At 44.4% G+C, this 23,497-nt stretch overlaps 1 protein-coding gene across 3 annotated transcripts in view; it reads right to left on the bottom strand.

Annotated features, from left to right (window-relative positions):
• The window catches only part of LOC128903022 (E3 ubiquitin-protein ligase KCMF1), a 66,779-nt gene that overhangs the window by 6,000 nt on the left and 37,282 nt on the right, over nt 1–23,497 (bottom strand). For all 3 annotated transcript variants that reach the window (XM_054186892.1, XM_054186894.1, XM_054186893.1), the window contains 2 exons: nt 7,869–8,008; nt 1,357–1,458 (listed from right to left, as the gene is read on the bottom strand). In XM_054186892.1, the coding sequence (XP_054042867.1) occupies nt 1,357–1,458; nt 7,869–8,008 (242 nt within the window). The remainder of the gene's footprint in view (nt 1–1,356; nt 1,459–7,868; nt 8,009–23,497) is intronic.

Here is a 23,497-nt window from a genome sequence, read left to right as displayed (position 1 = left end):
CTCATCAACCTTATCCCACCTCCACCTGAAAAGGAGGATGGCACGAGTCTGCCTTGTGAGACACCTGACCGCAGAGGACCTACAGGGATGCCTGGGACCAAGCTCTCATGGCCCGAGCCGGTGCATTCAGCACCTGGCTCCTCCCAACTGCTGAGAGCCCCGATCCTGTCCGTAGGGAAAGGTGAAGTAGAGATAACTGCTTTTATTTAACTTCCTACTGTTCATTGCATTATTAGTTACTCCTTCACAGAGCAAATAAACACCCAAGTTCCTTTACACCGATCCAATTACTGTGTAGTAATGAACTTGTGCATTTAGTCTGTCCTGGCCCTTAACATAAATGCAATCAAACACAATCACAACTGAAACAGAGCCATCTCCATAAATGCTGTCTTCCCTTCTGTTAGCATAACAAACCCCAGTTGCTAGGGCTTGGGGGTTTTGTTGGTTTTTTTCCACTCTAGTTGCTAGTGTTCAGAATATATTTTTTTTCCTTTTTAAAAATCTTTAAACAAAATAGCCACTACGTAAGTAATACCGCAGTCTTTTTGTCAGTTTGTTTAAATGAGACACAAAGGAATACTTCAGAGAGATTACTTACTGCAGGTAGGCTACACAGTCTGCATGCCATTAAGTAAAAAGCCCAAAGCAAAATATATTTCATCGGTTAAACCTGGGGGGTGGGGTGGGGGGGAGCAGGGGGGAATTAAAAAAAAAAAAGAAAAATATTCCTAGAATAAGGATTAAAAAAAACAACAATAGTTGCACCTCTTCAGCCAGCAAGTATAGGTCAATCTGCATGACCTGCTGCTAAGGTAACTGAAAGACAACATCTTATTTCCCAGGAAATGTGAAAGTTTTTCAAGTTGGGTTATAAAATGTCAGTAATGCTGTGCAATTATGTAATTAAACATGGTATTAAAAGCAGTTAGGCAAGTTTAAAATCAGTTGCAAAACCAAGTTAAACTCAAATCAATCTCAAATCATCATCTTTGTGTCACAAATAATTACAGAACACCAATGAATCTGGATACAAAAAGCAGCATCAAGACTGATGATCAGGTACAATACATCACACTGCAAGCAGAAAAACCTCTCGGTGTCAAAGTTCTTTAAATGTTTTTCTGTTAGAGCAAAAAGAACTCTGTCAAATGTACCTATAGTCTGTTCACAATGTGGTATTTACACTTTTTTGAACTAGCAAATGAACCTTTTTATTTTTGACACACAGATTTTTAGCAACTGAAATTCCAGGAAAACCAGGGGTATGACCCTTCGACCATAAAAATCAAAAGGAGTCACCATGGCTACTGGATGAAACAGTCTAGCCTCTTTGTCTCAACTAGGAAAGGATATTAAATCTCTAGGAGCTCTGTGTTCCAGTGTAAGATGAGCTGCAAAGTCATCCGTGACATGATTTGGATCCCCTCCAGGTAACGCTGCACATATTGGACAAATCTGAAATGACAAAGCATAAAAACCCCCAACTTCATGAATTTTACACAAAATAGAACACGTATCATTGAGTCAATCATTAGACATTGATTCCTATGGTTTAAAATCACATGCTAGGTATTCACAAACACCTGGATAGCAACATATTAAAAAACCCGAAGTTTTTTGTATTCAAGTGCAGACATAAATTTAGACATCTTTTACTTTATGAGTTTCAGAATGCTGTGAAAACCAGAGCTAGAGTTTTCAGATTCGATTTGCAATGTCTTGAAAATTAGTCTTTGTATGCAATTCTGCCACAGACAGTAGAGTCTGATTACACAGGATTACTATTTGCCTGCTTGATACTCATCCCAGCAGAGGAATCAGAATGAAACCACACTTAAGTATCTACTGAAGTATCAAACTGAGACCACCCATCCATGCGGTGCATCAGTTCAAGTTTGGCAGAGAAGGGCTGATCTCCTTATCCCTACACAAGGGTATTTTGCTAGAATCATAGAATGCTTTGCATTGGAAGGGACCTTAAAGGTCATCTAGTTCCAACACCCCGCCATGGGCAGGGACATGGACACCTCCCAGAGGACCAGGCTCCTCAAAGCCTCATCCAACCTGGCCTTGAAGACTCCCAGGGATGGGGCATCGACAACCTCCCTGGGCAACCTGTTCCAGTGCCTCACCAACCTCACAGTAAAGAATTTCTTCCTAACATCCAATCTAAACCTACTCTCTTTCAGTTTAAAGCCATTACCCCCTCATCCTATCACTACACTCACTCATAAAGAGTCCCTCTCCATCTCTCCTGTAGGCCCCCTTTTAGGTACTGAAAGGCCACTAAAAGGTCTCCCTGGAGCCTTCTCTTCTCCAGGCTGAACAACATCAACTCTCTCAGCCGGTCCTCTTAGCAGAGGCGCTCCCAGCCCTCTGAGCATCTTCATGGTCCTCCGCTGCACTCCCTCCAACAGGTCCATGTCCTTCTTGTGCTGAGGACTCCAGAGCTGGATGCAGTACTCCAGGTGGGGTCTCACCAGAGCAGAGTAGAGGGGCAGAATCACCTCCTTCAACCTGCTGGCCATACTTTTGATGCAGCCCAGGATGCTGTTGGCTTTCTGGGCTGCAAATGCACATTGTCGGCTCATGTTGAGCTTATCATCCACCAGCACCCCCAAGTCCTTCTCCTCAGGGCTGCTCTCAAGCCATTCTCTGCCCAGTCTTTATTTGTGCTTGGGATTGCCATGACTCAGGTGCAGGACCTTGCACTTGGCCTGGCTGAACTTCATGAGGTTCGCACAGGCCCACCTCTCAAGCCTGTCCAGGTCCCTCTGGATGGCATCCCTTCCCTCCAGCATGTCAACCGTGACACACAGCTTGGTGTCGTCAGCAAACTTGCGGAGGGTGCACTCAATCCCACTGTCCACATTGCCAACAAATTTCTTAAACAGCACTGATTCCAGTACCAACCCTTGAGGAACATCACTCATCACTGGTTTCCACTTGGACATCGAGCCATTGACTACAACCCTTTGAGTGCAGCCATCTAGCCAGTTCCTTACCCACCAAGTGGTCCATCCACCAAACCCATGCCTTTCCAATTTAGAGACAAGGATGTCACGCAGGACAGTGTCAAATGCTTTGCATAAGTCCACGTAGATGATGTTGGTTGCTCTCCCCTTATCTACCAATGAGAAGGCACTGACATCTGTCTTCGTTTTGTGATTTTTTTAAACCAAAACAACATTAATTAAGTAGACAAACAGTGCCATTACAATTGCCATAATTATGACTTGTTTTCTGAATGACTCCAAAAACAGCTTGACTCCAAAAACATCTTCCATTTTTCTTCACAGTAGTTTTGCAGACTGATTTTAAAGTTTTACAGATGGCAGACAAAAAAAAAAAAAGAACCCATCCTACAAAATTCTTCCCACAAATGTTAAGTGCTCAAAGTGCTCAAATTGACAGCACTTTGACAGTTAAATGCAACTACTGTCTATGAATTTATCTCTGTCTCTCACAAACAGTCTTGTCTTTATGGAGCAAGTCTGGCTGCAACATAAAGCCTAGGTTCCCAGTACTCTTCAAGCATATACTGAAGTTGTTGACAGTAGATCTCAAAAGACTGTGGGCATTAAGAACACCTGTATAATAGCGCACACATCTATCTTACGCTTATGGAGATAAGGACAAGGTCTCGAAATAAGTTTACTGTAAAATTTCATCTGCTTTTGACAGCAGCTACTACGTCTTTAATGACACTTTAATTCTAGTAGTCAGCTCTGAACAGAAACCCAGGTATTTTTAAAGCATTTTGCAACAACTCCTTCCCCTTTATTTTCAACATTCAGCATTTCTCTTCACAGAGCACCTCTTACCAGAGGAGAGAAGTCACTACAGAAGCCATACAAGCTGACACACTACAGAGGAAAAACATCTTATTACACCTTAATAGAATAAATACCTGGCTATGCCAACATATCATACACCTACCCTGTAGGGACACAGGAATGGACGTCTATTGGACAGATGGTTCTAAAGTCCATAAATTTATTTATAAGTTGCTTATCTTAAATAATGTGTTTCATATCAACAGGAGACAGTACCTTGAAAACAATCTCTTTTCATTTAAGCTACCCTGAGGAAACAGAACCCCAACATGAGGACACACTTCTGAAAGCAGCAAAGCAGAAGAAAGTTATTTTGGTAACAGGACAAAAGCCACTATGAACTGCACTTACTTGCCTGAAGAGACACAGTCCTCAGAAAAACATCAGCTAGATGAAAATTACAAGGAACAATGAGAAGGAAGGAATCTAAGTATCCTAACCCTAATTCTAAACATGAACTAAACTTCCAAAAAGTTTGACTGATTTAATTGAGCATAAACTGGCAAAATCGTATCAAAGACTGCAGCATCACTGATGAAGCATGACACAGCTAAAAATCATTGTTAATAGAACATGCATGAATAAATGGTACAGATGCAAGGAAAACATTGTCAGAAGTTTCTCCTGAAGTTATGATCATTTGTATTAAAAAATCATCATGGTACTCTGAATGATGTCTGAAAGATGACTGCAAAGTCCTGTATCAATCATGCTCATAGAATACCTGCCAGTTTCCCAAAGCCTGCTTATATTACCACTACCTCCCTATTTACATATAAGGTAACCACTTTAAGTGACAGTATTTCTATAACCTCAACAAGAGACACTGTAATCTTTGAGAATGAAACAGGAACCATTCAGACTGTTTCAGAATGTCTATTTCATTTCTGCAAGAAAAGCTCACCTCAATTTTATCAGCAATTTAGTCCTTACAGTTCATGTACAAGGGGCCTAGCTACTGCCTTGCTAAATGTGAGAAAGTTGTTGCAGTGCAATGTAATAGTAGAAAATTTATGTCTCTGTTCTGAAATGAGATTCAAAAATGACATTTGATGAAGTTTCCCAAAATCTTTGTATTGATGATGCTAGCAGGCTTCTAGTTAAATGCTGTGTTTTATGTGGAACAGTCAACTGACCTGAAACTCAACACCAACAATAACAATCGTTATACTGACAGTCAGATTCTTCTGCACTTGTCCTGTAACACTTACTATTACCCTTGGACATTTGCTGGTGAAGCAATACTGATAGTTACTGATGTTTTAGTAATCACCAAAATCATATGATTTATGATTTATTCTTTTTAGTGTGTAACCTTACAGACTTAATCACAAAACTTATGACTACTCCTATAGATACTAATATAATTTTCAATTACAGTAACCAGAATTAAAACAATTACCTTCAAGGTATTATCAACAAACTCTCCTCCTGGAGTTTCTCTCCAAGACCTCAACATGCTGGGTTGCCTCTCCAGAGTGCCTGTATACTAACGCACACAGCATGGGGAATGACCATGGTGAGTTAGAGACCTGAATGCAGTTGCAGGGCTGCAGTCTTTCTGGGATCATGGAGACATGGTGGCATGGCTCCCATGACTGCAGTGTTGCAATGGTGGGATACGTGCTCTTTAGAAAGGAGAGGAAGGGGGCGCTTTAGAAGATGAACAGGAGCTTGACCTTTATGTGAGAGAGCAGCTGGAGTGCATGAAGCTCTGCTGGGGATGGAAGAGGGGCCAACGGAGACCTTACGTGTTGGGATTAGAAATTGGGATTAGGCAAAGGTAACATTATAGTGGGTGTCTATTACAGGCCACCTGACCAGGAAGAACAAATGGATCAGGCCCTCTACAGACATATAGGAGATGGCCCACATTTGCAGGCCCTTGAAGTACCCTCATGGCATACTTCAACACCCCATTATCTCCTGGAGGGACAACACAGCATGACAGTAATCTTATCTTTTGGATTCCAAGAGTCCAAAAGCCGCCTGGACATGGTCCTGGACAACCAGGTGTTGGTTATCCTGCTTGAACAGGGGGTTGGACAAGATGACTTCCACAGGTCCATTCCAACCTCAGCCAGTCTGCCATTACTGCCTACAAGTACCTAACATTGCTGTACATATCAATGCCAAATACCTAAGAAAAATCAGCAGAAAGTAAGCTTCTTATTTGCACCACTTTGAACACAAAAATGGCGAACTTTAATGGACCAAAGGTTCTTTGACTTATTCTTTGAAAAATGGGGGTGGAGAGGGAGGGGGCTGTAAAATACAAGGAATTCTAACCTGTAAAGTTCCCTTAAAGATCTATAATGAAGGATCTAAAATAGCACACATCTTTGGATAGACAGGTGCTACAAGCTCAGTATCTAAACAGAAATAATTGCTCGAAACTGTAAGACCACAAGCATTTAGAATCCATATTTTCCTCTTTATTAATGTTGTAACCTTTCACTATTTACAGTAAGAGTACAGTACCCACGTAGTTTTATGTGCATGCACACTAAATATTTATCAAAAAAGCTAGATACAAACATTAGCACAAACATATGCAATCATAATTTGTCCCTGCTTACTGCAGGGGGGTTGGACTAGATGACCTTTAAAGGTCCCTTCCAACCCAACACATTCTATGATTCTATAATCAAGGATTAAAATATTGTCCTTTACTGTTGTTTGGAACAAAGATATAACAAAGTTGCAGACTGACTCACAGAAAGGAGTACACATACAAATCTTTCAGTAATCAGTAGAGTTGCAAGTGTCTAGAATCACAAACTTATGCTTTATGTATCAGTTCTAGGAGTCACAGCTGCAAACAAGGATGTATGAAATTTTGAAAAGTTAAAATCTTAGCATTCTGTGTCAGGAACGTATCACTGACATCAAGTGGTGCAAATAAGAATTGCAATACTAAGCCACCAAAGAAAGTCATCCAAACATGGATTTTCCAATGGTTGATGCTATGTCTGAAAGTTGCAAAGTTAAAGAAAAACTCGAGGAGATGATAAAAATTGCGGTGTGTCACTAAGCTAAACTATGATCCTTCAGTGCAACTGATTGTGAAGTAAACTGCTTTGCTTCATATATTTTTAAGAAATATCAGAACACCTTCGAATCTCAAAAAGGTGGACAAACCACCTCCCCTATCACTCCTTCACACAAGATCCTCAATAGGCTTGGAAAAGAAAGGTTCATTTTCTTCCACAGAATTCCTTGGTAGTTAAGAAAACTAGATGATTAGAATAGAGAACCTATTTTTAAGTAATTTCTTCACAAGGTGTTAGTGATGAGTAATCCACTTCAACCATTCACATTTTTCTAGGAATCTATGATACAGCATTAACCAGACAAGCGCACCCTGGATGTCATTCTGCTCATCTAGGTCTCTCCTACTCCCAAAGACAACCAGGATAGCAGGAGCTAACACCTCAGACTAAAGTACTTCTGTTGACACTTGTTTAAGTGGTGTATTTTTAACCATGTCAAGTGTCCTAGTGGTTAGGGACAGGGGAAAACACCCCTGTTTTAACAGCGGTATTTTCAAAAGAATGACAGCTTCCACTGCACAAATATATCAGGTTGATTACAAAAGCTATTTGAAAAATACACCAAACTGCGTGTCTTCCTCTCTCTTACGGTTACGAAAGACTGGCACAGCTACAGCTTTCCAGGACAATTACATACTGGCTGTAAAAAGGGAGACATGGCTACACAGAATAACCATGAGATGATTCTAAATTTTGTCTTATAGGATAATGAACTCCTAGACATGTCAGCCTTTACATCAGAAAAAACAAACAGCAACCATAAAAGAAAAAGCAAGCTCATTATATTATGATACCCATGAAACAGAATTTTTGATATCATGATCAAATGTGGGTATGTCTTCTTACAATGCATTCAAATGAACTCATGCTTCAAGGAAAAAAAAAAAAAAGAGAACAGGAGGATACCAATTTTCTGGAAGAGAGACTTTTAAACTTATTTCCACCACAACTGAAAGCCAATTCTGAAGCTTCTTACCACTTCTGTTGATGCTTCTGCATGCTCAGAAGTAACATGCTCTTGAAGAGATGTTTCCGTATAACCCATTTTCCCACAATATGGACAAGTAAAAGACTGTGGCTGGTCTACAGAGAAAGCTTCTCCACCATAGTACAAATCTGGAACAGAAAGTGTTTAAAGAGGTTACTTCAAAGCAGTAGTATTATTTTTGTTCATATAAACCTCTGTTTCCAAGTGTACTTCAATGTAATCACTACAAAATTCATCTGGTATTAAATTGAAATGGCTATTTTAATGCTCTATAAAGGCCATAGTCTGATATTCAAAAAGTGTTTGATCACTGATTATGAAAACCAGACAGACTACATTTCATTTTCATTAGCAAACATAATATAATTTTCTAATATTCAGTAGGAGCAAAGAATCCTATGATGCTGCTGCTATTGCCAAACCTTCACTCTACCACTACCCTTCTTACCCTTGTAGCAGGTCACGTACGGTATTTTCAATCATATGATGATTTTTCAAAAGCTGAACTCTCAACAGTACCTCAAAAATTTAAGTTAAAATTTAGAAGACCTCTGTGATACCATATGTCAATATTTATGCCATAGCTGAACCATAGTTTTAGAAATACCTCAAACATATAATGTAAAAGATTGATAGTGAAAAAGGAATCTGGTTATTTGTTACACACTGGTTGCAACTTTTAGGTATGTTGAATTTAAGCACTTTTGCGTTACTGATGAAAAGCAGGCACTTAAGTTACTAATGTAGAGGCTTCCCCAAACTTCATATGAAAGTTTATCAAACCATGCAAGAAAAGAATGCTAGTTTCTCTCATCCTCTGCAGGTATTATGTATTCTACAGGAAACAAGAATAAACTTCACATTCACATCAAGATAAAAAGTGTGATTTTTCTCTAGCAAGTAATTTAAAATCTTTTCACTGATATTTTTTCTAGGACTCATCGATAAGTAACTGAAAAATATTTTCACAGAATTACGAATATTCTGTTATAAATTAAAAATTGGACAAGTCTGAACATATACTAGAACTCATGTTCTGCACCACAAGGCAGTACCTATCTAATGTATTAGGAATATGTCCTGATGGCTTAAGTCGCAGCTTCCTAAGGTTTATGACAACTCTACTACTGACCTCTCTTTAGGACATGAACAGAAAGAACAGAACAACATTTTTGTTTCTGCAGCCTTACAAAAGATGATGCTTATGCTAAAAAAGGTACATATCTATAATCCACTATATTAACAGGTAGTATTTTACATATAACTAGGTTTTGAGGGCTAACTCTTGAAGACCAATACAGGAAATGAACTTCTTAGCAACATGCTAATATGCAGAGTTAAACATACAGAATCAGACTGAATACACTGCAGAATAAAATTTTTTTTCAGTAAGACACTGTTCCCTTTATTTGGAAACTGCTTCCAGAGAATTTAAATGCTGGAAGATGAGAGCAAGTTACCCTTTTAACAGGCATGATAAGAAACACCCAAGGAGACAGAGAGCCTTGCCAAAGAAGAAACACTACCTGATACCCTAAGCATTTTTAACTGGTTCTTCAAATTAACTATCACACTAAGCTTGAGTACCATCCTGAATCCAGGTTCATTTATTCACATATACATGAGGAAAACGTGTCCAACTATCCAAACTATAAAGCTCCCAGACAATTAAGTCTTAGTTCTCCAAAGAAGATCTGAGGTTCCATTGAATGTTTTATACAATAAGGCACAGAAGTAACTTTTCATTAGAGAATGGAATTGCATACCAGATACGACTGAAACAGAGAACCATACAGACTGGAAGTCAGCATGAATCTAAGTTGGAAGACATGCCCAAAAGATTAGTGCCCCTACCCCCCAACCTGAAAGTCGTTTATATAGTACTGACACAGATGCCTGGAATCATTATTAGAAGGAAATCCCAAAGGCCCTTGCACAACATGTATCAGGAGTCAGTTCTGAATGCATCTGGGTCACTCAACACACAGAAGATGGGCATTTCCTTGACAGGTTGTCAGGCATTCAGCTGGCATCACAGAATCATAAAATGGTTTGGGTTGGAAAGGACCTGAAAGATCATCTAGTTCCAATCCCCCTGCCCTGAGTAGGGCACTTCCCACTAGACCAGGCTGCTTAAAGCCCTATCCAGCCTGGCCTTGAACACTTCCAGGGATGGGGCATCCACAACTTCTCTGGGCAACCTGTTCCAGTGTCTCACCACCCTCATGGTGAAAAATTTCTTCCTGATATCTGATCTAAAACTACACTATACCAGTTTCAAGCTGGAATCATCCTACCACTGTATGACCTTGTAAAACATTCCTCTCCAGCTTTCCTAACAACAAGGCATGTGGTATGTCTTAATTCAAAACATCTGTCCTTACTTGATGCCCACTTGATCCATAGGAAGAATCAGTGAAACTAAGAAGAGGAAGGTCTACCATCCTGCATTTGTGGGAGAGGTTGCTGGCCAATGCCTAAATATACTATATCCAACTGAAGACGACAATCCCACCAGATTGGAAAAAAGCTTCTTAGAAACTCTTAAATCTGCTTGTTTGGTTTGTAAGTATCCGTCAGCTTTAGAGTGTGTTCTGAATGCTCAAAAACAGGAACAGCAGCAAATTCCCCCATGTCAAAGCTTTTAAAACTGTCTTTAGTTCTTATCCATCACTCACAGTAAGCTTGTGTTTATTCTATATGAGCAAACTGGTACTACAATTACCCTGGCACGTGACCAGAAAAACTGGGTCTGAGATAGGATAACACCATTAGCATTCAGAACTCTGACATTCCCTATGTACAGCTGTTATGCAACGTCATCCTACAGGACAAACCAATTACATATACTTGCACGCCCAAGTATCTTTGGACTTGAATATTGTCATGGTTTGAGATGGGATGGAGGTAACTTTCTTGCTAACAGTTAGTGTAGTGCTATGGTTTGGATTTCAGATGAGAAATAGTGTTGATAGCACACTGGTGGTTTTAGTTGTTGTTAGGTAGCAGAGGCCTTTTCTGTTCCTCATACCACCCCACCATCAAGTAGTTTGATGAGTACTGTCAAATCCAGTGTTTCTAGTCCTTGCTTTTAGAGAGTATGAAGCAAGCCATTTATTAGTAAAAAAAACCCAAATCTGAGTTCTTTCCAGCCTCCTGATTATATGTATTCCTGCATGTTCTCCCACTCATACCTCCTTACCCATTTTTCTCCTAATACACACCAAGCATATATGCACATGCCAAATAAATATGCCTTCATCCATAAAAAAAAAAAATATTAATGCATGCACCTGTCAGACATGACATCAGTCACTGGCAAATCCAAATATTTTTCCTTTGGAAGTTTATACCTTCTTTTTTCCTCCTCAAATTTAGTCTGTCTCCATACCTTACAACCAAAATCTGTTCCTTTTCTAATCTGAAATACATGTGCCCAGTTAAGTCTGTTTTTTTAATTTATGTTATGGTTTAAAAGAAAAGAGGTTGGTAAAAAGGTGGTATCATGAATCTGTGTGTCTAATTTTGATGTTGAAGCTGCTGACTGGATATTTTTCCACCTGTTTTGTTTTATAAGTACATCAAAAAATCCTAAAAATTATAAACACGGCCATGTTATTGACTATCAAAAGCTCATTTGCTAAGGAAGACCCTAACAATTAAAGGAAGTACACGAAAAAATGAAAACGCCATGCCGCCACGGCTGCAGAAGTGGGGCAACCTACAATTGTATTACTGGTTTCTCTTACAGTTGTACAATTGTTACAATGCAACTGGCCCATGACCAAAGAATTATCCCTTCTGGCCAAAAAGAAACCTTTCATGTAATGTATTTTGGTTCCTTCCAAACACCTTCCTACACAAAAGCGTAAGTCCATAGCTCTTCAAACTCCTCTGGACCTCTAAAGCAGCGCTCTTTTCAAAGTCTCTAGGAAGACAAGGTTGCTTAGTAAAAAAGAACACCGGACTAAATCACATCCCCCTAGGAGAGGATTCATTACCTACACTGCTTATCAATTAGAGGAAGAATATAAGGGAGTAAAAGGATCAGAATGCTGTCTGAGGAGGACTCAATAGTTTACAAAGTTAGATTTCAACCTCAACAGTTTAGACATTATAGCTTTTCTTGAATGGGAAAAAAAAAAATCAAACTGGATTTAATGTGAAAACTCAACCAAAAATATAAGCATTTTTGCTTTATTATCCATCTATAGCTACACACTGCTGGCACTTAACAGTTAATTAACACATTCTTAAACTTGGCAAGAGGTTAGTAATGAGCCAGAAGTATAGTAGGATTCCTTAGATAAAAATCAATCTTTCAAAGATGATTCAGAACTACATTTTGTAACAGCTAGTCCTTGCTTTCTGTTAAGACATATTTCTTTACAAAGGGCACACAGCAGCCAAGAATTTTAGTTTCACTTTTCTTCACAAGTAATATAATTTTAATTTGATATATACTTATACATAAAAACGTTGGTATTATACAAGTTGTAGTGTATTTGTTTGAACTTTTTTTCCATGTTTGAAGAAACTAAATGGTGGCAACGCACCACATTTTACAAAGCATATATATATTCCTGTATCACTGATCAAGCAGCCATACTATTCAAAAGAGTATTACCCCTAAAACCACTGTTCTGTTTTGCTGCAGATTTTCTGAACAAAAGACATTCTAAAACCTGCTAGATACTCTGCTATGAACTTAAAATAATGCTTACCTACCCTCTATTTATAAACATTTGCATAAGGGAGTGGGCTAACAGGAATCTTATGAAATTCAGCCCAGCCCTATCTGAAGCAGGCAGAGCCGGGGCGTGATGCCACCAGAGCCATAGAGAGCTCTGAGGAGATGGTACTGGGTGCAGGGGAGGGGGGGGCAGCAAGCAGAGCAGGGGCCAGCCATGTGGCTAGAGCAGTATGAGTAGGGGCGATCCCCTCAGCTCAGCACCCATAGGCCCCATCCAGGCGCTGCATCTTGTTTGGGGAGAGACATCAAATTCAAGTCGAGTTCAGCAGAAGACCATTAAGGTGGCAGGGCTGCAGCACTCACACTGCAGAGGCTACAGGGCCAGCATTGGTTCAGCCTGGAGGAGACAGCTTTGGGTCACCTAACAGATGCCCCTATACAAACAGAGGGCAAAAGCAAGGACATGTAGCCAGGTTTTTCACAGTGCTACAGTAATGGAGGACAAAAGGATATAAGGAAAAGTGTTTTGCCCCATGCAGACAGGCTGTGGAACAGGATACCCAAACAGCCCCTGTGCCATCTCCATTCCTGGAGGTTTTCAAGAAGTAAGTGGGCAAAGACCTTGCTAACCTGGTCTGACCTCACAACTTGGAGCAGAAGGTTGGACTAGAGACCTCCAGAGTTACGTTCCAACCAGAAGTATCTTATGACTGATCCTATGAAACAAAGATACACGACAATATAGCTGAAATACTCATCTAGACTCTAATACTCTGACAATCACCAATTTTGTCCTGCTTTACAAACTGGAGGGACCTACACTCGACGGGTGGGATCTCTACTCACCTTACTTGGAACTCTTTCCTTTCACTACAAAGGCAGTGCAAGAGCAACATTTGCTAGAGTAAAATGCCAGCCTGGTTGAATCTGGCACCAGCTGCTCATTCCTTCCAGACAGAGCATCACTATTTCAATCCTTCAGCAAGTTTCCAGAACAGTTATGTCTGGCAAGAAGAAACAGTACATCCTCCATTTTTCTTCATGCAGTTTCATCAGCTGCCAATCTCAGTATTCAACCTCATAGCCAGATAGCACTGGGGCAACTGCTTCTGTGCAAGAGACACTGCTGGGGCTGACAATGATTACTTGGCAGGTATTCAGTTATTCATCCATCAGCAGCTGCATGTTTTGTTTCCTTAGCAGGTGTCAAGGGCCCTGAGCTGACCAAGAGGCCTTAGCTGCCTTGACCAGCCTCAAAGCAGGCCTCCACAACACACCCTCTGCCCATGGGCTACATCTAAGGTCTGACCATCTAGCCACAAACTATGCTGCAGCTGCACCCAGCCATCCTCCGACCTTAGATGCACTTCCTGCATGGACCTCTGAGCTGACTTGTTATACTTGCTTTGTCTGGGACTCTCAACAGGACCTGCTCCTGTTACCAACCCTGCCCCAGCCACCCTGTCAGCGAGGACACTGCTCCTGCCCATGCTATGGTCACCCTCAGCTCCTGGTTTGTTATTCCTTGTGGAGCAGCCCTGATCTTGCCACTCCCCAACAATAGGAAGCACATGCTGAAGCCAAGAATGAGCACAGATGCTAAAGAAGCTGAGAGAGGATTTGCAGCCCGTCTGCCAATACTGAGCAGTGCCAAAACAGCAGCTCTGCTGAAAAGGACCAGGGGATCCCAGCGGACAGCAAGCCAAACATGAGCCAGCAGTGTGCCCCGGCACTGAAGGCAAATGAACACCTGGGCTAAATCAGTAAGAGAATAACCATCAAATCAAAGGATGTGACTATCCCAGGTTACTGGGCACTTGTTAGGCAACACCAGCAACACAGGGTCCAGTTTTGGTTTCTCCAATTCAAGGCAGATATTGAAATAAAATAGAAAGGACCTGGGTGGGTGTGTGTGTTGTGCGGACACACACATTTGTGTCCACCAAGACAGTTAGAGGGTCTCATCTACCTTTGATCCCCATCAGTGTGTTCCAGTTCCCATTTGTCACTGACTCCAGTCTGGAGCTTCCCCAGTGCCTGCCAGTGACATCTTCTCCTAGGAACTTAATCTGGTCTTATATATATTTATTTATATTGTATCTATTTAATTATTTCCTTTTTATTTTATTATTAATATATCATTAGAGTAGTTTAGGTTTTTTTTCTAAACTGGTAACTCTCTTTATCTCTCTTCTTCCTCTCCTTGGAGTGAGAGGTGAGGGAGAGCATCTGTCATCTTGTCATTGGCAAATCCAGGCCAAACCACAACACATCCTAACAGCTTAGGATTCTTTTTCAGGATAAAGAAAACTGAGAAATTTGCTTTGAACTTCTCCACTGTCCTGACAAATTGTCCCACAAAAAGCACAAGAGTACAATGACTGCCTGGTAAGCACACTCCTGTTCTTTACATAGACCTATTGCAATTCTAGCTAATTGGATTTGTGCTTTAAAGGCTTCTTGTCATCACCTGAGACTTCATATTTTATTTTAAGCTCTGTCCCTGTTATAGCACTATATCACTCTTGGTGTGTATGTTAAAGCATTTTTTCCAGTGTCTCATGGAGACTGAATAACAATAGCACTGCCATTGTTCTAGATCCCACCTTGCTTCAAAATTAATACTAGGTCATACACTGACCCCTGAAAGATGAACATGCTAACCAGCGAATACATGTGTAGCCAAAAATCACCACGGATTTTTATTTGTTTTCAGTGTTCTCATATGGGCTCCTATACTACTCTGAGTCTCAAGGGGGGAAGAGGGAGGAAGGGAAGAATAAATCAAGAAGTATCAAGATGACAACAAAAGCTCCTTCAGAGCACCTGAAGAAGTCCATCTTCTTGCAATATACTCTACAACATTACTACAGTACCTAGGAACCCTAAAGACTGATCAGAATTTTCATGGAGGTAAACAGTATGTTAACCTTTTCTATGCTGAAACGATCACAACCACATAGGATCACCCATGCGATTAGCTGTCACCACAAACCTGAACTTGGTCACAGCTTTCAGCACAGAGTACTTAAGTGAGCTCCGCAGTTATCTGCATATAGATATGGCCAGAATGGTGACGGCAACTACAGGTACAGGTCCTTTTCATCAGCTGCAGAGGGACTTTGCGCAAATGACTCACTGATCCACACACACACATTTTTAAAATCACAAAAATGACACTGCCTGCCTCTGAAGTGCTTATATCAGTTTGGCAATGGAAGGATCCCCCACTGTACTTCCTTCTTGGTAAAACACTCCTATTTTACCAGCTGTCCAGTTCCATCCCCACCATCAGCAAAAATTGTTTACTCCTATTACAAACAGTTTCCATACCTTTGCATCAAACCTGATGTCCTGGTTCCGGTGGGGATAGGGTTAACTTTTCCTGGTATTCCATGCCATGTGAGCCACGCCCACCCTGAGCTGCCGGGGGAGGGGGCAGGAAGTTGCTGCTTAAAAGCGGGCTGGGGCGGCCCGGGTCCGGCCGGCGAGCGGCGAGCGGAGCGGCGGTTCCGTAATCGCGTTTGTATATTCCCCTATCCGTGTTGTTGTTGTTTGCCTGTTCCCTTTGCTGTTCTATTAAACTGCCTTTGTCTCAACCCAAGAGTCTTGCCTTTTCTTACGATTCTTCCTGTGTTTGGAAGGCACGAGCGAGCGACACGTGGTTCTTTGTTGCCGTCTGAGGCTAAACCACGGCAGTCCTTTTTGGCGCCCAACGTGGGGCTCGAAGGGTTGAGATAACGACAGAATCCAACTAGAACGTGGAAAAAACGGTTTTGGTTTTTTTTTTGTATGCATTTATTTTATTAGGTAAGTAGTCACTGGTCATCATGTTGCTTGGTTTGTTCTCATGGCTGTGTTACATAAATTCCTATATGGCTTATGTACTCCCTGCGATGCTGTTTACCATGTCTGGAACAGGGATGAGGATTATCATTCTGCTGTCCTGTGCGATATCTGTTTATGATATGATAACATCACTGTTCAGACGGCTATTTTGGGGTGTTTATGCGGTTTTGCTGTCCTGTCCGTACATTGGACACCGTCTCTCAGAATTTGTTAATAATTTCCCCAGCCCTTTTGCCTCCCTTTTCTCCTTCGGGTCAGGTATGACAGCTTTTGAGAATTTTGAATATCCTTGGGATACTCAAACTAGCGTGTTCGTAGTGCTATGTCTCCTGAATACGTTCCAGGTCTTGTTTAGGGTTAAGCGACTATTTAAGACTACCACCCGGAGATCTGCTCCGAGGCTGGATAGTCAGGGGTGGCATGGCATGTGGGAGAGCATGGGCAGGTACCTAGAGAACTACTCACCTCCAATGGTCTGGGACTTCACCCCTGAACAATTACAGGACCCTGATAAAGTGGTAGAATATTTGAAGGGAAAATGCTGTGGCTATTCTAGAGAGGCACAACTCACCGCGCTGTGCTGGGCCCTGGCCAGTATCTACCAGGCACTGCTCAGAATTATGCAGCACCCTCAAGGGGAAGAGATGGAAACCAGACCTGCGGCGGCCCCTGCGGCTGCTGCAGCCCCTGCTGCAGCCCCTGCGGCGGCCCCTGCGGCTGCTGCAGCCCCTGCTGCAGCCCCTGCGGCGGCCCCTGCGGCTGCTGCAGCCCCTGCGGCGGCCCCTGCGGCGGCCCCTGCGGCTGCTGCAGCCCCTGCGGCGGCCCCTGCAGCTGCTGCAATCCTTGCGACGGACACTGCGGCTACTGCAATCCTTGCGACAGACACTGCGGCTACTGCAACCCCCGTGGTAGCCACTGCCACTGAACCAGGGAACCAACCCATGCCAGTATCAGTTGCCCCCATACAGAAGAAGAAGTACACAAAGAAATCAGTTCGCTTAGTAAGAGATGATGATGAACCAGGGCCATCACGAGAGCAGGAGGAAGAGGCAGAACCAGAGATAATTACTCGATCCCTATCCTTGAGTGAGCTGCGGGATATGCGAAAAGATTTTAGCCGACTTTCAGGCGAGCACATTGTCACCTGGCTGCTCCGGTGCTGGGATAATGGGGCCAGTAGCCTGGAATTAGAGGGTAGGGAGGCCAGGCAGCTGGGATCCCTGTCTAGGGAAGGCGGCATTGACAAGGCGATCGGGAAAAAGACCCAAGCCCTCAGCCTCTGGAAACGACTCCTGTTAGGCGTGAGGGAGAGGTACCCCTTCAGCGAGGATGTTGTATGTCAGCCAAGCAAGTGGACTACCATGGAAAGAGGTATCCAGTACCTGAGAGAATTAGCCGTGCGGGAGATGATTTATTATGACTTGGACAATGCAGACTTACCCACAGACCCTGATGAGGTGCGATGCACAAGGCCCATGTGGCGGAAGTTTGTACGGAGCGCACCATCGTCATATGCCAACTCCCTGGCAGTAATGGAATGGAAAGGTGAAGAGGGACCAACGGTGGATGAGGTAGCTGGCCGGCTCCGGCGATATGAAGAAAGTCTCTCTTCCCCCCTTGTCTCAGCTGTGGAGAAACTGTCGCGGAAGGTCCAGCAACTTGAAGAGAATATGTCCTACTCCCCACCTGCACGGGCCAGTATCTCAGCTATTAGAAGCAGGCATTTCCCCACTCAAGAGAGAGAGTACAGAGGGTACACACCACGAGGCACCCTGTGGTTCTACCTGCGGGACCACGGGGAGGACATGAGGAAGTGGGACGGACAACCTACTTCGATCCTGCGGACACGGGTACAGGAGTTGCAAGGAAGGACAACCACAAAAGGGGATCCCTCCAGGAAAAGTGCCGCCCCAGTTTCCAGTGGGCCGTTCCCCAGACAAAGCAGAAGGCTTGATCTTGCTTCTGATCCTCTTGAAGGAACTTCCAAGTCATTTATGCAAGAAGTGAGTAATGGATACTATGACCAGTATTAGGGGGGCCCTGCCTCCGGCCAGGTGGAGGAAAGGGATAACCGGGTTTATTGGACGGTGTGGATTCGATGGCCTGGCACATCAGACCCACAGGAGTATAAGGCTCTAGTGGACACGGGTGCGCAGTGTACTTTAATACCATCAAGCTATAGAGGGGCAGAACCCATTTCTATTTCTGGGGTGACAGGGGGATCCCAAGAGTTGACTGTACTGGAGGCAGAAGTGAGCCTAACTGGGAATGAGTGGCAAAAGCATCCCATTGTGACTGGCCCAGAGGCTCCATGCATCCTTGGTATAGATTACCTCAGGAGAGGGTATTTTAAGGACCCAAAAGGGTACCGCTGGGCCTTTGGCATAGCTGCTTTGGAGACAGAGGAAGTTAAACAGTTGTCTGCCTTGCCTGGTCTCTCAGAGGATTCTTCTGTTGTGGGGTTGTTGAGGGTCAAAGAACAACAGGTGCCGATTGCTACCACAACGGTGCATCGGCGGCAGTATCGCACTAACCGAGACTCTCTGATTCCCATCCATGAGCTGATTCGTCAACTAGAGGTTCAAGGAGTGATCAGCAAGACTCGCTCACCCTTTAACAGTCCCATATGGCCGGTGCGAAAATCTAATGGAGAGTGGAGGCTAACTGTAGACTATCGTGGTCTGAATGAAGTCACGCCACCGCTGAGTGCTGCTGTGCCGGACATGCTAGAACTCCAGTACGAACTGGAGTCCAAGGCAGCCAAGTGGTATGCCACGATTGATATAGCGAATGCATTTTTCTCAATCCCTTTGGCAGCAGAGTGCAGGCCACAGTTTGCTTTCACTTGGAGGGGCATCCAATACACCTGGAATCGACTGCCCCAGGGGTGGAAACACAGCCCCACCATTTGCCATGGACTGATCCAGACTGCACTGGAACAGGGTGAAGCTCCAGAACATCTGCAGTACATTGATGACATCATTGTATGGGGAAACACAGCAGAAGAAGTTTTTGAGAAAGGGAGTAAAATAGTCCAAATCCTTCTGAACGCTGGTTTTGCTATAAAGCGAAGTAAGGTCAAGGGACCTGCGCAGGAGATCCAGTTTTTAGGAATAAAATGGCAAGATGGACGCCGTCAGATTCCAATGGATGTGATCAACAAAATAGCAGCTATGTCTCCACCAACTAGTAAAAAGGAAACACAGGCTTTCTTAGGTATTGTGGGTTTTTGGAGAATGCATATCCCAGATTACAGTCAAATTGTAAGCCCTCTGTATCAAGTAACCCGGAAGAAGAATGATTTTAAATGGGGTCCTGAGCAACGACAAGCTTTTGAACAAATCAAACAGGAAATAGTCCATGCAGTGGCCCTGGGGCCAGTCCGGGCAGGACAAGATGTTAAAAATGTGCTCTACACTGCAGCCGGGGAGAACGGCCCTACCTGGAGCCTCTGGCAGAAAGCACCAGGGGAGACTCGAGGTCGACCCCTAGGGTTTTGGAGTCGTGGATACAGAGGATCCGAAGCCCGCTACACTCCAACAGAAAAAGAGATATTGGCAGCATATGAAGGGGTTCGAGCTGCTTCGGAAGTGGTTGGTACAGAAGCACAGCTCCTCTTAGCACCTCGACTGCCGGTGCTGGGTTGGATGTTCAAAGAAAGGGTCCCCACCACACATCATGCAACCGATGCTACATGGAGTAAGTGGATTGCACTGATCACGCAGCGAACTCGAATGGGAAACCCCAGTCGCCCGGGAATTCTGGAAGTGATCATGGACTGGCCAGAAGGCAAGGATTTCGGAATGTCACCAGAGGAGGAGGTGACGCGTGCAGAAGAGGCCCCACCATATAATAAACTGCCAGAAAATGAGAAGAAATATGCCCTGTTCACTGATGGGTCCTGCCGTATTGTGGGAAAGCATCGAAAGTGGAAGGCTGCTGTGTGGAGTCCTACACGACGGGTTGCAGAAGCCAGTGAGGGACAGGGTGAATCGAGCCAGTTTGCAGAGGTGAAGGCTATTCAGCTGGCTTTGGACATTGCTGAGCGAGAAAAATGGCCAGTACTTTATCTCTACACTGACTCATGGATGGTGGCAAATGCTCTGTGGGGGTGGTTACAGCAGTGGAAGCAGGGCAACTGGCAGCGCAGAGGCAAACCCATCTGGGCTGCTGACCTATGGCAAGATATTGCTGCCCGGATAGAGAATCTGGTTGTGAAAGTACGCCATGTAGATGCCCACGTACCAAAGAATCGGGCCACGGAGGAACATCAGAACAACCAGCAGGTGGATCGGGCCGCTAGGATTGAAGTGGCTCAGGTGGATCTGGACTGGCAACATAAGGGTGAACTATTCATAGCTCGGTGGGCCCATGACTCCTCAGGCCATCAAGGGAGAGATGCGACATATAGATGGGCTCGTGACCGAGGGGTGGACTTGACCATGGACACTATTGCACAGGTCATCCATGAATGTGAGACATGCGCTGCGATCAAACAAGCCAAGCGTTTGAAGCCTCTTTGGTATGGAGGGCGATGGCTGAAATACAAATATGGGGAGGCCTGGCAGATTGATTATATCACGCTGCCACAAACCCGTCAAGGCAAGCGCTATGTGCTCACAATGGTGGAAGCAACCACTGGATGGCTGGAAACATACCCTGTGCCCCATGCCACTGCCCGGAACACTATCCTGGGCCTTGAAAAGCAAGTCCTGTGGCGACATGGTACCCCAGAGAGAATTGAGTCGGACAATGGGACTCATTTCCGAAACAGCCTCATAGACACCTGGGCCAAAGAGCATGGTATCGAGTGGGTGTATCACATCCCCTATCACGCCCCAGCCTCTGGGAAGATAGAACGATACAATGGACTGTTAAAAACTACACTGAGAGCAATGGGTGGTGGGACTTTCAAACACTGGGATACGCATTTAGCAAAAGCTACCTGGCTAGTTAACACCAGGGGATCTAACAATCGGGCTGGCCCTGCCCAATCAAAACTTCCACGTACTGTAGAAGGGGATAAAGTCCCCATAGTGCACATGAAGAATATGCTAGGGAAGACAGTCTGGGTTAGTCCTGCCTCAGGCAAAGGCAAACCCATCCGTGGGATTGCTTTTGCCCAAGGACCTGGGTGCACTTGGTGGGTGATGCGGAAGGATGGGGAAGTCCGATGTGTACCTCATGGAGATCTGATTTTGGGCGAGAATAGCCAATGAATCAGATTGTGTGCTGTTAATTGCTAAGTAACACTGTCACTGTATGTCCTCATTGCTATCAGTTGTACTACAAGTAAGGCACAGGGGTGATGGGATAAGAACTGATCTCAGCAGCCGGCGCCCAGCAGTTTCCTCAAGATCTACATCTTCAGCCTACAGACTGCGTGCATGAGCCACACCAGGTGCACCAGTCACAAGCTCCGAAAAATACAGCATGCAACAGACCAGCACCACCCAGCATCTCACCTGCCCTGAGAGACTGTTCTAACAGATGGAGCCCAAAGCCGTGGATTAAAAGAACTCAACGGACACTTTGGAGGGATGACCCATAAACTAAGGGTATTATATGTGTGTGTATATATATATATATATATAACAGGGGAAAGTGGTGGCAATTCATTGGAACCTGCTGGGCATGGCATAGATGGTATGGAATAAGGGGTGGATAATGTCCTGGTTCCGGTGGGGATAGGGTTAACTTTTCCTGGTATTCCATGCCATGTGAGCCACGCCCACCCTGAGCTGCCGGGGGAGGGGGCAGGAAGTTGCTGCTTAAAAGCGGGCTGGGGCGGCCCGGGTCCGGCCGGCGAGCGGCGAGCGGAGCGGCGGTTCCGTAATCGCGTTTGTATATTCCCCTATCCGTGTTGTTGTTGTTTGCCTGTTCCCTTTGCTGTTCTATTAAACTGCCTTTGTCTCAACCCAAGAGTCTTGCCTTTTCTTACGATTCTTCCTGTGTTTGGAAGGCACGAGCGAGCGACACGTGGTTCTTTGTTGCCGTCTGAGGCTAAACCACGGCAGTCCTTTTTGGCGCCCAACGTGGGGCTCGAAGGGTTGAGATAACGACAGAATCCAACTAGAACGTGGAAAAAACGGTTTTGGTTTTTTTTTTGTATGCATTTATTTTATTAGGTAAGTAGTCACTGGTCATCATGTTGCTTGGTTTGTTCTCATGGCTGTGTTACATAAATTCCTATATGGCTTATGTACTCCCTGCGATGCTGTTTACCATGTCTGGAACAGGGATGAGGATTATCATTCTGCTGTCCTGTGCGATATCTGTTTATGATATGATAACATCACTGTTCAGACGGCTATTTTGGGGTGTTTATGCGGTTTTGCTGTCCTGTCCGTACATTGGACACCGTCTCTCAGAATTTGTTAATAATTTCCCCAGCCCTTTTGCCTCCCTTTTCTCCTTCGGGTCAGGTATGACAGCTTTTGAGAATTTTGAATATCCTTGGGATACTCAAACTAGCGTGTTCGTAGTGCTATGTCTCCTGAATACGTTCCAGGTCTTGTTTAGGGTTAAGCGACTATTTAAGACTACCACCCGGAGATCTGCTCCGAGGCTGGATAGTCAGGGGTGGCATGGCATGTGGGAGAGCATGGGCAGGTACCTAGAGAACTACTCACCTCCAATGGTCTGGGACTTCACCCCTGAACAATTACAGGACCCTGATAAAGTGGTAGAATATTTGAAGGGAAAATGCTGTGGCTATTCTAGAGAGGCACAACTCACCGCGCTGTGCTGGGCCCTGGCCAGTATCTACCAGGCACTGCTCAGAATTATGCAGCACCCTCAAGGGGAAGAGATGGAAACCAGACCTGCGGCGGCCCCTGCGGCTGCTGCAGCCCCTGCTGCAGCCCCTGCGGCGGCCCCTGCGGCTGCTGCAGCCCCTGCTGCAGCCCCTGCGGCGGCCCCTGCGGCTGCTGCAGCCCCTGCTGCAGCCCCTGCGGCGGCCCCTGCGGCTGCTGCAGCCCCTGCTGCAGCCCCTGCGGCGGCCCCTGCGGCTGCTGCAGCCCCTGCTGCAGCCCCTGCGGCAGCCCCTGCGGCTGCCGCAGCCCCTGCGGCGGCC

Source organism: Rissa tridactyla, chromosome Z (assembly GCF_028500815.1).
Source record: "Rissa tridactyla isolate bRisTri1 chromosome Z, bRisTri1.patW.cur.20221130, whole genome shotgun sequence".
Taxonomy (NCBI): domain Eukaryota; kingdom Metazoa; phylum Chordata; class Aves; order Charadriiformes; family Laridae; genus Rissa; species Rissa tridactyla.
The sequence above is the reverse complement of the archived record's forward strand: the minus strand, read 5'-3'. Positions and strand labels throughout refer to the sequence as shown.